The sequence below is a fragment of the Leguminivora glycinivorella genome, chromosome 2 (assembly GCF_023078275.1).
Source record: "Leguminivora glycinivorella isolate SPB_JAAS2020 chromosome 2, LegGlyc_1.1, whole genome shotgun sequence".
NCBI lineage: Eukaryota > Metazoa > Arthropoda > Insecta > Lepidoptera > Tortricidae > Leguminivora > Leguminivora glycinivorella.
This window is the reverse complement of record NC_062972.1, coordinates 27,837,744-27,855,254: the sequence shown is the minus strand read 5'-3', so window position 1 is coordinate 27,855,254 and position 17,511 is coordinate 27,837,744. Positions and strand designations below refer to the sequence as shown.

Here is a 17,511-nt window from a genome sequence, read left to right as displayed (position 1 = left end):
TTTTAATTTATCGCCACTCGTTTCGAACTTCCTTTTTTACACACTTGTATCGTAATGTACTATTTCGTGCTTTACGTACAGCTCTATTAATTACATTGAATCCAGGAAAAATTAAATAACAATAATGCTGGGTAATTTCAAAATATAGGGTATTTATTATTAGGACAGTACGAGTACCTACTCTTACATGGGTAATGTGGCACTAAGAACTTTGTCTCATTGTTAGAAAATAGTGGGATAGGCACTTTCGCAACCAAGAACCCGCCTGGTGGTCACTTGTGAACTTTACTCAGATACTGGAGAACCCGCTGTGCGATCAATTACGTCGGGTGTCTGACGTAGTGCGCCATTTTTTGTCTGGTAGCGAATGTGTTAAAATTATTGAAGTTATTTTTAACTTAGAAAGTATAAATGTCGGTGCATAGTTTTAATAAATACCTAATTACCTAGGAAGAAACAGTTGTTTTTGGCACTGCTAGATTAGCAATGAAAACATCAATTTATAGATTAAAATAATATTTAAAAAATGCAATAATAAACGCAAGGTGGCGATTAGCAAAACGTCGATTTCTGGTCTAAAATAGTTTGAATCGCCACCTTACTTGGAAAATGTAAAAAACAAGATAAAACAATTAAATATAAACCAGGCTTAATACAATAAAAATATACATTCAGTTTATTCGTATTTTTAACATGCTTATAGACTAATAGTTAAAAAACATTGAACTGGTTACGTATTACACATGCTAAAACTTAATATACAAAATAATTGACATGCAAATAGTTAACTTTGGCATTATTTAATTATTATTCAAGTTATTGATCTAGTAAACTAAAAAAAATATCCATTTGAACTAGGTAATACATTAATAATCTACGGATTAGTATTCTGTTACCTATAGTCTGTATTTTTAGGTATTTAATAAATAAACGCAATAACTTGAGAGTAAATTAAAACATTACACGCCCAAATAAGAAGCTCAGTGAAAGATCCATTTGGTTTTGTATTTGGTTGGTTGGGAATACAGATGTAGTTCGAAAAGAGTTGCCTTCGTATTGTTACGGAAACGTACGAACGTGTCATGCTATTTCAGTCAGTCTCAGTACAAGATGTACTGACATTGACTGAACTAGCATGACAAATACGAACGTTTCCGAACTCCCTTATCCCCCCCCCTTCCCTTCCCACTACATCTGTACATTATTTTATGTACCTAAAAGTACGGAGTATTGTTATCATTTTTAATTCAAATACAAATAATTAAAATTGGTGTCAAAATAGCACAAAATACTAATTTGTCTCTCTTTTTTTGTTGGATCAATATTTAATGGTATTTGAACAAATTATAAAATAATTGAGATCTTAGAACGTAGCCTGGGAGAACTGGTAAATGCAGAAATTGTATATTACATTATTGGTATATTTTTATGGTTACAGTGCGATTAAAATCGGCTAACGATTCGGCTTTTACCCTTCAGCTTTGGCTCTTATCGGGATCGCATAAGTGCGAGCACGATAGATATAAACCCGAATCGTTAACTTATGATAATCGTACTGTAGGTCATACTTAGGCCATTATTATGTAAGCAGAAGCATTATTAGTAAAACATGTTAGACATGCTGGTAACATTTCAATAATCTAATTTACAACATCATATGGTTTTTGTTTTTACTTTTACCGGGCGATTTTGGGGTCGTGATCCAAATGTTTATAATTAATGGTCGTTCTGAAAAGGTTTCTCGTGAGACCGATATGAAAATCGTGAAAAAATATACCCCTGCATCAATTTTTCGTCTACTTCCAGTCTTTTTAATTTTTTAGCAGGACTATCAAACACATTCTTACATCACCACAACGCCAAAATCCCTCAGTATTATAAAACTGCACTTAAACGCAGTTATATTTTCGAGGCCGTTAAGACTACACATAACTAGCACCTCAAGCGCTGTCTTTCGTCAGCATCTTATCCAGCTTCAACTGTTCCAGCTGAAGCTGCCTCCTAATGGACCCCAGCTGCGTGAGAATGCTCACGCTCTTCCCCTCCTCGTTTGGCAAACTCTTCAGAATATTCTTCTGAACAACAGGCACTTTCCACTTATCATCTACAACTTGCATCGCTTCGCTTAAATCTGTATTTTTCTGGACAGTCCTTACATTGACCGGTGAATGTCTTAACACGGGTATAGGGTTATCGATTTCTTTAGGCTCGTATTTCGGACGGTCGTGTACTATAGCTTCTACAACTACTTTTTTACTTAATCTATTATCCTCTTTGTCTCTTCTCTCCGCTTTATCACTTCTGTCTGTTAGCCTGGATTCCCGGTCGTACCGGGCGAGATATTTGGACGCGAGGCATTCGGAACTCGACGTATCTAGCCGAGAACTCAGCATCTCCTTGGAAGGGTTAAGATTCTTTCGGAGATATGTATCGACGTCGTAATTCGGTGAGAAGATGGAATGATCTGGAATGTTCGTGGAGAAGTGTTTCTTCTCCTTGTTCTTGTGGACGGCGGGGCAGTAGAAGGGGATCTTGGAGGGCTTGGAAGGCAGTCCGTCGCTGTGAGAAGTGTGCGTGTGTGTGCGCGCGCGGATCAGCGCATGTTGCTCCAAGTCTATTTCTTTTTGTAGCGCCGTTCGCTTCTTTTCGTAGTCTGTTGCGTTTTCTTTCATCTGAAAATATAAATACAAGTATTATGATACTGGTCGATTGATTGCAAGCTGTCAAGTGATTGAGCTAAATTGACAAAATTTCATACATAGCATGAAATAAATGGATACTGACATTAATGTCACCTTTATAGTTCGTCATTGTCATTCACAATAACTTTTTTCTTCTTTTTAGATTATTTATTTTATAGTCCTCAGCCACAATGCGGGATTATTTCAACCAGACCAATAGCCGACACAAAAGACGAATTTGTATGAATACCAGAGCCATCAGCGGTTTCCATATGGTCTGGTCGTATATACGAGCCGTAAGTTTAGTTTTCGTGTATAGTCTCGGGTGTAGTCTTCTAAAAAGGAATAAGGAAGTAGGTACTTGATGTTGTTGTGCGGCGTGCTTGTTAAGCTCGAGCTCCTGAGCTCCACGTAGCATTCGAAGTTGTTCTTCTAGCCGCCGCATCTCCGCCGCCTCTAGCAACCTGCAACATGAACGTTTTAATGTTATGGTAGTTACGGTACATACGTAGATTAGGTACATTTACCTTTAGACTAAAATAACCCTAATATTGCGATTGCGATTAACCTAACCATTGCGATTGATTTATATGAAAGTGTATTTACTTGCTTACTTAAAAAGTTATTTAAGGTGGCAATTATCGAGAGTTTTGTCGAGCTCTCGATATTTCGACGCAGTTACATGCATCATGATCACAGAAAACAAAAAGGTAATCACGGTCTATATCCCAGTCAATATTAGTCTAAATTAGTCTAATGTATATAATTATTATTTATTAATATTTATTCCAATTAGGTAATAATACAAGTCTCTTTTCATTTCATTTGTTAACTACAAAGTTTTTAATTTAATATTGTACTTATTATGGTTTTTTGAATTGATATGCCTAGGACATGATCTGCCTAAATGATGGCGGGTTTTACTTGGTGAAATCACGAAATGGCGGCGTTTCATGATATAGATGATCTGCTGAAACGTCACTGGGCAAATTATTACGGTGAGTTTTGAACGTTATGGCGAATGTTACTACGCCAAATCATGATTTGGCGCCGTTTCACGATATGCCTAGGAATCTCGTGATATGGCGGATTCTTCGTTCGTCCGCCGACATATACATAATAATAATACTATGTTTAGGAATGGGAAAACAGACAAAGAGAGGTGTATGATCGTGGTCGCTAAATAGATATTTGATGATGATTATTATTTGATACAAGTTAAAACTCACTTTTCCCTCGCTTTCCTTTCCTCCCGAATACGTTGCTGCTCAAGTATCTGGTTCTTGAGCTCTTGCTGATAGTACTGGCGTTTGGCAGCGGCCTCCTGAAAAATATCAAAATAATATCGAAAAATATGAGTGTCTAGGGCCCAGCACCTTAGGTTTGACTATGTAGGCTTTCCCCTAATTCATAAACGTTCACTAGTTATTAAGTCGATATTCGTTTGTCTCTTTCTATCACACCAATATGTCGGAAAGGGGCAAACGAACTTTATCGGCTTGATAACTTTAGTGAACGTTTATGAATAAGGGTTTATCTCTCTGCGAGTGAATGCGGTATCAGGGGCGGAACTCGATTCTATCGCCGCGCTTTTACTACATTGCGGTATTTGATGACTTCCTGTGCTGAATGTATTTAATGTCGGATGCTCGCGTGCAGTCCGTTTGTTAATGTAGGTAAGAATTTAAAAAAGCGGCATTTTGTGAACTTCAAAATGAGCCTTCTGTAAGGGTACTATTATATATTCTGTGAGTGAATGCAGCCATCTGCTCATGCTGTCTTCAGATTGCATAGATTTATATATTATTAAGCTAGATTCAGTTGTTAGGCCAAAAAGTGTGTCCACATGAGAGGGTAAAGTTGGGGCTGGTGTCCCTCTCGCACTTATTGCCACTGTCAAAATTATTTGAATGACGTCATCACTGTCATTATTTGGGGATACCAGTCAATATTCAAAGTTACTACCAAATCTACTAATACCGAATTAAAGGTTTTTTTTAATTGCGCAAATCTTTGGTTTTATGGCTTCATAATAATGACTTACCAATTCGTTACAAGGTATTAATATCCTTGCCTCGATATAATACAAAAATAATTTAAGAAGTTTATAAACTTAGTTATCATACAGGTAAAAATACTACTACTATAGTAATCTCTTTAACACTGGTCACACGTGCGAGAGGGACACCAGCCCCAACTTTGACCCTCTCATGTGGACACACTTTTACTAGTCTGATAAGAACGCCTTTCTGCACCGGTGATAAAGTTCAATTTAGTATGGCAAAAAAAGTGTGAGCTCAGTCCCTATTGAAAGTCCATGTCAGATTGACACTACAGCTTACCTTTTCGGCCATAGCGTTCCGCTGCTGTACAGCGTCGGCGTCCAGCAAAGAAGGCTTGTATCGCTCCGCGCCCGTGCCTCGCTCTGGACGGCACAATGACTCTGGAATACATTAGATTTATATGAGAGCTATCCCATGCTATAAGACCATCCTAGTCATCACTGCTCGGTTAGATAAAAGTAATATCGTACAGAAAGATATATATCCCGATGAACTACAGTATGGGGTCCTTCAAAAAAGGAGTGTACAAGTTTCTACTGGGTCGGCAACGCGCGCGTGACACCCCTTGAGTTGCGGGCGTCCATAGGTTACGGTGACCGCTTTCCATCAGGCGGGCCGTATACCTGTTTGCCACCGACGTGGTATAAAAAGTAAAAAAAAAGAAAGGACACCTACAGAACCGAAGTTTGACAGCTATTCAGGGTCGAGTCGTGGTCTCCCTTAGCCGTGTGACCGGTGTGTGTAATGAGTGCTATACCACCCATTTTGGATTGTATAAAATCGTACAAAAATTAAATTTTGAAAAACCTCTAACATAGAGGACCGATTTCCATCAAACATGGCTAATAACACTCCCGGACTAATTCAGCTTTCAAACAAAAAAAAACTTCATCCCTTCAGGAGCTACGATGTCACAAACAGACAGACACGTCAAACTTATAAGTTATAACATCATAGGGTGTTATAACACCCCGTCGTTTTTGCGTTTACTAATATTACAGTCGACCAAAAATGTGGTTTACCACCCTACGGGTGAGGTTCGTTTAAACGTCATGAGACAACAAGGTCAATTTCTGCTTGCAATAATATTATTTCAGTGACAATCGCTCTGTCTATATATGATGTTTACGTCATGCCATGTGTCAAGTCAACCTTAGCGATCGTTAGAGCTCACAGAAACTTTTGTAAAAACTGGTAGACCATTTTCTTGGGCGACTGTACTATCAGCTGTAAAAAGAGCATGGAGAAATTATGAATGAATTCATTGATAAATACGCCATCCACTTTTGCAGCTGGCCCAGCGACTCGCTCGAAGTGGATTCGCTCCTTTCCTGTGCGATCTGATGCGATTCAGTCACTTGAAGCCCGCACACAGGTCTTTCCGGACTTTATTTGACGCTGACGCCGCTGACGACCGGTCTGGCTCAGTCGGTAGTGACCCTGCCTGATAAGCCGCGGTCCTGGGTTCGAATCCCGGTAAGGGCATTTATTTGTGTGATGAACACAGATATTTGTTCCTGAGTCATGGATGTTTTCTATGTATATAAGTATGTATTTATCTATTTAAGTATGAAAATCGTCGCTTAGTGCCCATAGTACAAGCTTTGCTTAGTTTGGGGCTAAGTTGATCTGTGTAAGGCACAGAGAACCTCCTATAGAGTGCCAATATTGTAAATTTTGTGCGTGCTACAAATCACCAGTGCTTGGGGCGCGAGGAGCGGGAGGGGAATGTGTTTAGCGCGCTGCGATTGGTCGTTTCAAGGACGGCAGGCAGTCGCGCCAGATGAAAAGGGACAGAAGTATGACTGTCCCTCTACTGTCGCGTAAGTGGCCAGTGTAAGTTGACCTATGCCGGCTCTGAATAAATTACAAATATGACTTATTTCGTCCGTATTTAAATTTGAACTTCTTGTTACCTTTCCACACCATTTCACACTACAGGTGGACATCTTTAAGGCATCAAAATACCCTTTTTCAATTTTTTTATTGCGAAAAACACGAGCTGCTTTCGGGTCGGTTACTTGGTCGTTACTGATCGGGCACGGCGAGCGCCCGCGCTTATATTATGGCAAATACAAGTAAGGCTGGTGACCGCGAGTCGTCTTGTAATGGATGTCTATAGGGGTTGGTCTGTGGTGTAAGGTGTCCCCAATATTTATTTATTTATTTAGGACTGTCAAATTTTAAGTACCTAATGTGAGTAATGTGGTTGTGCAAATGTGCACTCAGACAGACGTAAAGTTTACATGTGGTGTTAATGTATTATAAAATCGCTGTCAATAGAAATTGTCAACAATGTAAACAAACCATTATATAAAATATCAATATTTTAGCACAATTTTATTATTTTAAAGGTTGAGGATTATAATGTGAGATGAATTGATTAAATAACACATGGATTTAGCCAGTATCTGATGAGTCCCTTCCAGAGTCCATTCTAAGGGTCCCCCCACAACTAACGTCTCGCGAGCGTCGCATCGGGCCAACTGTATGAAAAAAGACGCGTCGACGCGGCGTCAGGCTTTGCCCATACAGTTGGCCCGACGCGACGCTCGCGAGACGCTAGATGTGGGGGGACCCTTAGAATGGAAATTAAAGACATTAATTTATTTTGACTACAAGGTTTGTTTACATTGTTCACAAATTCTATTGACGGCGACTTTACTCCACATATGAAAGTGTTAGTTGAACTCACGCCCCAAGTCGGGCAGGCTGCGCCGCTCGGGCGCCACCGTGCGCGGGGACAGCTCGCGCTCCGCCTGCGTCAGCGGACATTTCAACGGCGACGACAACTGCAACGAAATATAATATTAGGGCAAATCGTGGCTTATCGTATCGGTGATACTTAGTAATTACACCTATCAAAGACATATTGTCACTACTTTGAAAAAATCTCGTATCTCACACTGCTCCTCAAAGACAAAACGTAGTAAGTCTATATGCATTCCATACATACTTAATACATTTTTCTCTTCAAGAAGATACAAGTTTTTTTCAAAGTAGTGCTGATATGTAACTTCGTATAGACGGATAAAGTCTAAGAAAAAAACGTACCTCAAAGCCATAGAGAAAAAGGTACGGTGGCCTAGATGGCGTTACGCCTTTGGGGAATGCGGCTAGATGGCTCTAATATTAATATTTGACATTTTAACACATATCAAGCTAATAATATGGGCCAAATTGTCAAAACCGAGGTTCAAAATTTTTAAGCTTGTGTCGAGAGATGGCAGTCTTTGTACTGTAATTACACGTTTTACTTTGACAGTTCTCGTATACGAGTTCTCGTACCGTCTAAATGGACCCACTTAGGTATCAGTAGTAAAGAGTAAACTATTATGGCGAGACGCTGCAGGAAGAAAAAGTCTTACAGTTTATGTGACTATATTGATACATATTTGTAAGGTCCGACCGAGAACGATATTTTTGTCTCGGCCGAGAACGAGACCGAGACCGAGATTCAATTTGATTCTCGGCCGAGACCGAGAATTTGTAAAACAGTAAAAAATATGCCATTTTTACAAAAAAATGTTTTCATAATCGAAATTCGCCTATTAACCAGGAAACCAAGAGTATGTTGGGTCCTGCTTAGTGTTTGGTTCCGTAACTACCCAAACCTACCCGCACTCCTTACCTATCTACCGTAGCATAATAGACTACGTCAGTGACAAAAACAACTATACGGCTCGCCCGGTAGTAAGCAGTCGCCATAGCCTATAGAGGCATGCAATTTCAGAGGTTTTACACGCGCGTTTAATACCCTGATTTTTTGTGACTCTTTGCAAGAAATCATAAAACAGGTTGTCGAATTGTGTTTTCTACGGATAGTTTTCCAGGTTTTACTTGAAAGTCTTTACTAAGCTTTACTTTGATTTTGACGTATTTTTAGGCACATGATTCAAAGTTAAGGGACACGAACTATTTTTTTTGATAGCGATTATTTCCAAAATTGTATGTATGTATATCATAAACATGACTATGAAAAACCAATACTCATTAAAAAAACTCAAAACAGCATCCACAAAGCTCAAAATTTCGTCAGATATTCCGTAATTCGCCATTTCTATCATGTAAGGTAGGTATTATTCTAACCTGCTGCTTTGATTTTTCGCGTCGTCGTTGTCTTCCACACACATCAAGTTGTCGTAAATATTTTACACTCTTTTATGAGTTATACCTAGGTATTTGTTTGCTTTTGGCTTAAAATGTCGATAAAGACCCTACCAAAATCACTAAAATCGGGATACCAAACGGGCGATGTAACAAACTGAAAGCTAAAAACCGGACGCGAGTGCGCAATAAATTCAAAATCGCAGTCTCGGTTTTGCCGAGAATCTCGGCCCATTTTGGCCGAGAACCGAGACCGAGATCTCGGCCCGATTTTCGGCCGAGAATGCCGAGACCGAGACCGAGACCGAGATCTCGGTCGGACCTTACATATTTGTAAGGCTAACCTAAAGCCCGCTCGAGACTAAGCGCGAGAATCACGGAGCGACGCCGCGAACGCGAGTGTAGATTCGATACGCAGAAAGTTCCACACTCGCGTTCGCGGCATCGCGCCGTGATTCGCGCGCATAGTCTGGAGCGGGCTTAAGCTTTATTAAATCGATATGTACAACAACTTGTCAGTTGTATTTATTTACTATCTACTCTAAGTAAGTATGTTGTACAGGATTACCCTGTAGAATTCAGCGTCGTCCGTCTGCACGGCCACCGAGAGAGGCCTGCCTGCCGTGGTCGTCTGCACAGCGGTGTCTACTTTGCTGGAAACAGAAAAAACCTAATTTTATTTAAAATAAATAAGGCAGGTATTTATTTTAAAATATGATGTATAAGAACAAGTATAATCGATATTTACAGTAGTTACTTCTAATACAAGCACTCAGTTGTCTTACGACGAAACAACTAAAAACTAAAACACTTACCTGGTAAAAGTCTGCGTAGCACTAAACACAGTGTTGATGAACGCCCGCGGCCGCTCCGGGCTGACTCTATCTCTTTCCAGTCGTTCTATCTCCCTCTCTCGTTCGCGTTCTTCTCGCTCTCTCTCCCGTTGCTCGCGCTCTCTTCTCTCTCGTTCTGCTTGTTCTTTCTCTTCTTGCTTTTTCTTCGCTTGCTGGAGATGGAAAGGTTATGTTAGATTCAGGAATAAGTTTTAGATGTATAGAGAATCAGTTCCGCTGTATTTGATAAAATCCATACTACTATTATAAATGGGAAAGTGTGTGTCTGTTTGTTTGTCCGTCTTTCATGGCAAAACGAAACGACGAATTGACGTGATTTTTTAACTCGACATAGTTAAAAGGATGGATGACATAGGCTACTTTTTGTCTCTTTCTAACCCCCCACTTCCCTAAAATGGGGAGGGGAGAGTTTGTATGGAGCATTCCACAATTTTCGAATTTAACGCGAGCGAAGCCGCGGGCAATGCTAGTAGATTATAAAAAGAGTTTGTATTGGTGGCAATGTCTAGTAGATTATAAAAATAGTTTGTATTGGTGCACTGCATACTTACTGCTTATGCCTGAGTTGTAATTTTATAATGCCGGTTCTACAGTTATCATTTTCTAATTTATTTTCTAATTCTACATTTTCATAAACAACGAAGGCTGCCATCGGACACGATTTTATTTGTAGAGCCATAAGAAGGTGTAACTCATTCTGGCGCCTCTTGGACCTGACAAAGTTCGTTATTTTTATAGTTAACTAATAACGTTTATAAAAGCCCCATCTCGCCCCGTATGAGGTTCTTGTGTTGTATTACAAGGGACTAACCTGGTCGAGATATTCTCTATACTGTTGCTGTCGCAGCTTCCTAAGCGTGTTCCTTCTTCGTTCATACTCCCCTAGTCCTAGTAACGCGTCGCCGGACGACCTCTCGCCCCGTATAAGGGGGTTGTTCGGGGAGTATTCACCCGCTTTTAGCATTACGGGAAGCCCTAGGTAGCGCTGTAACAAAAGAAGGCTATTGTTAATTTTAAAACAACAGAACATAGCTAAAACAAACATTTCAAAAAGTTTACTCAACAATAAAGAGAACTCGCAAGTGTTGAAACCAAACACATACATACATATAGCCAAGTACGGCAAGTACAGCAAAGTAGGTAGCTAGTTGCTAACTCGTACGAAGAGAAAATGATGAGAAACACGTGTAAGGATGCCGATGCCTTTAACTACTCTGCCAGGGGACCATACGGCAAATAAGGCTCTTTGCCGACTTGATCATTACATATAAGTACTGTAAATATACCATACACCTGGCTCTTGGGGCTGGGGTATCGTTAGGTAGTACGCGTCCGCGCCAGATCGTCAATTCAATCGAGCTTATTCCAACATCCCCATTCTATCATCGGACTTTTAGACGCACGGCCGGTTTCTACCCTGACGTGGTAGATATTGCACCAATTCGCATAAAGCGCTTTGCTTCTTCGTTTCTTATACGCACTGCCAAGGAGTGAAATCCGTTGCCGGCGTCTATATGAACAGGCACCTTCTGGGAGTTGCTCTATCCTAAGCCACGTCTTCGCGTCAGTGTCTGGGGTCATGAATAAGCCCATTTTATAGTTTAGTTTAATTTGCTATTTTTCGTTCACCTGTTGAAGATTTTTTAAAGGATCTAAATCGTTCATTGAAAGGCTACTTAGATACTTCATTTCACACTGAGACTAAGCAAGACAAGCAAGTCCGCGTTGAAATCTACATAACCCAGTGGGTACTCGAGCGCAATGGCTCGTGAGTGAGCAGTAATTGCCAATCAAATTCCTGAAGCAGCGAGGCGTGAGACTGATGGGTTTATTAGGTGTTGCTCGTTACCGTTCATTCATAATTAGGGACCAACATGATTTAAATCGGCAGGCCGGTGTTGGCCGTTGTGTGAACACAAATACCTAATAATAATCTCTCAAAGTTTAAAAATGATTCCTGAGGAAACAGCTGAGAGAATTTGTATTGAGAAAACCTCTCCTGCTTTTTTTTTTTTTTTTATTATAAATGGGCTTACTCTTGACCACAGACTAGCCAAAGGCAAAGAGTTACGATGATGAGCTCGCCCAGAAGATGCCTGTTCACTCTTGATTTGAAGGTTGCCGGGTTATATGAGCTCGGAAATATAGCTGCGTTTTAAAAAATGGACTGACATACCCAATGTAAGACGGAACTTTTTGATCGCCAAAAAAAACATCAACTGACGGCCTACGGTTACAGTCCAACACGAACATTTGCACATTAGCATAAGATTCTAAAAGACGCGCGATGTGTGGCGTCCGATGGAGTTTACCTAACGAACTGCTATATTCTAAACGTAATGTATCGTAGAGTTAATTGATATCGATGCACAATTGCTACAATTTATGCCATGGTCACAGTAGGTATAACTACTGAAGTCTAACTAACTATACAATAAATTATACATAAAGTTCGGAAAAAAAATCCTAGAACTTCTACAATTTGATAACTTAAAGAGGAAAGACTGGGAGACATGGTATAGAATGCGAATCTAATGCAAACATTCCATGGCTATAGGCAGTGTATATGTCGCAGTAAGATAGATAAAGCCGTTATATAGTTATAACCCTAGGAATATAATTATACGTCGTAACATAGTTAAACGAAAGCGATTAATTGCTATCTTACTAGGAGTATAACTATAATACGTTACTAGTTTAGTCATATAGTTATATGACTAGATTCAGTTTAGTGAAATGATTGTAGGCAGGAGTGCGGCGGTGCGGCGGAGGTATAGTTATAACCCTAGGGATATAATTATATGCCGTAACTAGCTAAACAAAAGCGATTACCATCTTACTAGGAATATAATTATAATACGGTATTTAAAATTGCAAACGGGACTTAATCGCGTATTACTATGTACCTATTAAGTCTCGGTTGCAATGTCACTGACGTTAGAACAAAGTTTATTTTGTATCGAACATAGTACACAAGGTTTGGTTACTAAACAAACGAATCCAAGCTATATTAGTTAAAACGTAACAGTTAGGGCATGCTCCCGGTATTTCCCGATTCTTGATTTCTTTTCGGTTCTTTTCATAATATCGGATTTATTCATTTTTTAAATTGTATCTGCATTTGGATTTGTGCGATGGCAGTTTTAATTTAATCTAAGATAAACATGATATTTACTATCGCAAATAGTGCAATTTGCAGCACTACACTGCTACAATTATACTACTGAACTTAATCCTGTAATATAACTATATTACTTAACTAGAGACGTATTATAATTATATCCCTAGACTAAGTTTAATCCAGTGATATAATTATATAACTGAACTAGTAACGTATTATAATTATATTCCTAGTAAGATGGTAAGGAATCGCTTTCGTTTAGCTATGTTACGGCATATAATTATATCCCTAGGGTTATAACTATACCTCCGCCGCACCGCCGCACTCCTGCCTACAATCATTTCACTAAACTGAATCCAGTCATATAACTATATGACTAAACTAGTTTAGTATTATAGTTATATTCCTAGTAATATAGCAATTAATCGCTTTCGTTTAACTATGTTACGACATATAATTATATCCCTAGGGTTATAACTATATAACGGCTTTATCTATCTTACTGCGACATATACATATGTCATATATTCATGTATGTTACATCCACAAACATTGGAGCTAATTAACTCTAGCAAACAAAGATGCGTGCGCACTAGATTTAGATGGATTTATGTATACCTATTACCTATTAGGCTTCGTTGCCAGCGTTTATATCGTCAATATTGTCACTTCTAAGTATTGGTGAGGAGTTCTGTTTAAAGGTGAGGAATTTCAGACGTCAACCCTATAAATAAGTCTAAGTACAAACACTATAAATATAAAAACATGTAGAATAATTTATTACGTTCTTGCCCACTGCTGAGCATATGTGACTGTCTTCATGCACGCCTCTTACATCTTGGCATAAAAAACGAAATTAAAAAGTGGCAACATCGTCCTATCGTCTCGTTTTCTCACACATATTGATGAGAAAAAGATGACACGAGAATGTTGCCACTTTTTAATTTCTACTCTTTTTTGGCAAGTTGTATACCGGTCTTGGGCTGGTCTGATTTAGAAGTGCCCAGCGAATGTCTTCCACCTAACGAGCCAGATAACGCCAGACGCTTGATTCAGTTGATAGTGGCCAAGAATCCGGCAACATTTTCGTCCGCCTACCATCACTCTGTTTGGAAATATGACATTATGGAATGATTTCCTTCATTTTAGCCTAATGATCAGTCTGTATTATTGAGAAGTATTGCATACTGGATTTTCGAGGTATAAGATCTGCCCCAGCAACTATAGTTACTAATCTTGTTTGCAATAGAGGACAGAGGACATAGGCAGTGGCTTCATAAGCAACGTGCCAATCATTCATTCTCAGCGTATCGTACCTAGTTATCTCTTTGATTCTCTCTCTCTCTCTACATAAGAGATATACGATACGATACGGAGGATGAACGATATACCTACATCTAGTCTTCGCGCCAAATATAATATCTGGGGGCATGACAAAGCCTCTGCCAAGACGAGCAAGCGAGGTTAGTTGGTGAATTTAGGGCTTCCCACATGAGATCTAGTAACTTGTTGGCAGACGAAGGTATTAGGTATTAGCAACATTTTACATTAAAAATGTTTTTGATGGTATAATACATTTGTTTGAAGTAGAATAGAGAACCCTTCAGGTAATCGCCGATACACGCGCATGTGAAATCGCGCGCGACTCCGTAATTGAACAATTAGTACGGAGTAGCGTGCTGTGAATATTGACGGACAGTTTACATTCTCACGCTTTACCTAATATGTAGGTTTATATAACGAACATGCATGTAAAAGTAGCGGCACGAAAGTTTAGCGCTTACAATGTGGACGGGATAACTGCGCATGGGGACGCATCCCCTACCCCGTAGCCAAAACAGCGTAAGCCGTAGCGTAAACGTTGTCGAATCTGGTTTCGTACAAAAAAGCAGTTTTACAATCAGTAAGTCTATTAGAAAGAAAATTCCCAAGTTTCCCAACTGTTCAACTGGTAAAACTACGCGATAAGACTACAGGGAATAGGTCCAATTGACTACCGGTCTGGCGCAGTCGGTAGTGACCCTGCCTGCTACGCCGCGGTCCTGGGTTCCAATCCCGGTAACGGCATTTATTTGTGTGATAAGCACAGATATTTGTTCCTGAATCATGGATATTTTCTATGTATAAGCTGGTATAAGTATTTATATATTATACATATAAATCGTTGTCTGAGTACCCACAACACAAGCACAGTATAAAGCAGTAATAACTCTTCTTACAAACTTCACGCCGCGCGGTGTGACACAAGCCTTCTTATGCTTACCGTGGGCCTCAGACAATCTGTGTAAGAATGTCCTATAATATTTATTTATTTATTTTATTTATAATTTTCCTTTTACGAATATAATTGAAAACATCGGGTAAATACAACTAGGTTCCCAATTTCTGACGCTCTTATTTATTTCAGAAACAATATTTCGCTGCAACGTGCGCTCAAATTCAGAAACAGTTTCATAATAGTTTCCGGTTCCGCCTCTCGTAGATACCTACTTGGAAAATGAACATTCTTTCGGAAACAAAAGGTTTTCGCCAGCTACGGAACTATTTACTCATTTTTCGTTCCACCTATAACTTCTCAAATCTGATATCATCAACTGGAATAGTTTCAGTTCTTTGCGACGGCAATTTAGTTGCCCTGCAGGAACAGCTGCACGCTACGTTCGGGCCTAGCCAAAGTCACAATAGTTAACGCTACATAATGATCGAAATGCACCTGTCGCACCTCCATACCGATAAAGAGCGCTAGGTAGAATACGGTACGGACTACGGACTGAAAGTAATATAACCTAACCTAACTACAAAATTAAAATTTTGTAAAAACCCCCGACATAGTGGACTGATGTTCACGAAACATGGCTAAGAAGTAAGAACACTCCCGACTAATTCAACTTTCAAAAAAAAAACTTAAATCGGGAGCTACGATGCCACAAACAGGCACACATTGGAAAAAATGGATGGACACCATATACAGGTTCAGGTGTAACATTTGTTTTTATAATTCACATTAACAGATGTCAAAAGCTCAGTGGCCATTCGCCAAACTTAACCTTGTCCCCATTCTGCGGTAGGATCGGCTCGGATGGCTTCAGTCATCGATATCGGGTTGTCATTGCGACCGCCAGCTACGCCCTATTTCGCAAAAGGGTTATACTACGCCAAGCTTGCACTGATTTATCGACAGCGAAGATCTGCCCAATTCAAATATCTGTAATCACTTTTGATGCTGACAGATATATTATGGCATATCGGAAACAAATCGAATAAATAAAATTCAAATCGGGCAGTCTATGGCAGATAAGGAAATGGCTTACTTATAGTAGTTATACACAGTGCTGTTAAATACCTATTTGTGGAAATTAATTAAAACGTGACAAAATTTTACATGGAAGTGTGACAGATTACGTAGAAAGCGGCGCTCTCCTATTTTGTATAATTTTATGTCGTACAATAACGTAGCTCTAGGCGATGGCGTGCAGACATAATGTAGACGGGCTGTAATTAATTTTATGCGCTTATTAAAACTTCGACGCCTTTGCCTGTTTAAACTCGAAGTTTTGTGTTTCGTGCATTCGGAAATTTTGTTCGCATACCAATATTTCAGGATTAGTTAGACATCGGCCGTTCTAACCCTTTGTTCTAACTCTGTATGTTAACGTCTCTAAATATTGGGTTGGCACAAAAGTAATGAGACATTTGGTTTACGTTTTATATTTTTTATTATTATTATAATACAAAAAGCTTAGTCGATGATGTAATCACCATTAGCATCTATGACTTCTTGCCAACGATCCAGCAAAGTTTGGATGCCTTTCGCCCAGAACTCTGATGGCTGTGCCTCGAAAAAGTTGTTCAACTCCACCTGTACATCATGGAAATCATTGAATTGTTTACCCTGCAAATGTCGTTTCAGGGCTCTAAACAAATGAAAGTCTGATGGTGCGAGGTCTGGAGAATAAGGTGGGTGGGGTATCGTCTCCCAGCCCAAGTTCTGCAGCTGTTGGCGAACGGTAGATGCAACATGAGGTCGAGCGTTATCATGTAGTAAAATTACAGTGGCTCGTCTTCGTCGTTTTTTCTTGATAGCAGAAGATAGTTCGGTGAGCTGTGTTGAATATTTGTTAGCGTTTACAGTTTCATTGGTGTAATAGTTCATGAAACAGCATGCCTTGCGAGTCCCAGAAACAACAAAGCAAAACTTTTAAGCGGTTCTTTTGACTCAGCTTCGGCTGAGTTGGTGGCGTTTCTTCTCGAGGCAGCCAAAAAGCACGACGTGTATCGTTCTCATAATAAATCCATGATTCATCTCCCGTAACCAGATCAGTCAAAAACTCTTTACGTCGGGGTCGCAGCAAAAGTGATTGACAGATGGCGACACGGACTGCACGACTGGCGTCGGTAAGGATGTGCGGTACCCATCGAGCCAAAACTTTTCGATACCCAAGCTCACGCAGATGGTATTCCACAGCGTGGTGACTGCAGTTAAGTGCTTCCGCTAATTCACGAGTAGTAGCATCAGGATTCGACTGTAGTTCGCGGCGTAAATCGTCATCATTGAATGCAGGTGGTCGCCCTGAGCGTGACTGACTTTCAAGGCTCCTGTCTCCTGATTTAAAACGGTCAAACCATTTGGACACCGTGGCATGGCTTGTACTTCCAGCGTCCAATGCAGTGTTGATATTGTCAGC

At 39.8% G+C, this 17,511-nt stretch overlaps 1 protein-coding gene across 3 annotated transcripts in view; it reads right to left on the bottom strand.

Moving 5' to 3' along the window:
* Positions 1–1,199: 1,199 nt before the first annotated feature.
* Positions 1,200–17,511, bottom strand: part of LOC125242355 (trichohyalin-like) — a 31,773-nt gene continuing 15,461 nt past the window's right edge. For all 3 annotated transcript variants that reach the window (XM_048151133.1, XM_048151131.1, XM_048151132.1), the window contains 8 exons: positions 10,517–10,690; positions 9,667–9,857; positions 9,420–9,504; positions 7,440–7,536; positions 5,024–5,124; positions 3,911–4,005; positions 3,043–3,145; positions 1,200–2,672 (listed from right to left, as the gene is read on the bottom strand). In XM_048151133.1, the coding sequence (XP_048007090.1) occupies positions 1,941–2,672; positions 3,043–3,145; positions 3,911–4,005; positions 5,024–5,124; positions 7,440–7,536; positions 9,420–9,504; positions 9,667–9,857; positions 10,517–10,669 (1,557 nt within the window). In that variant the 5' untranslated portion in view covers positions 10,670–10,690 and the 3' untranslated portion in view covers positions 1,200–1,940. The remainder of the gene's footprint in view (positions 2,673–3,042; positions 3,146–3,910; positions 4,006–5,023; positions 5,125–7,439; positions 7,537–9,419; positions 9,505–9,666; positions 9,858–10,516; positions 10,691–17,511) is intronic.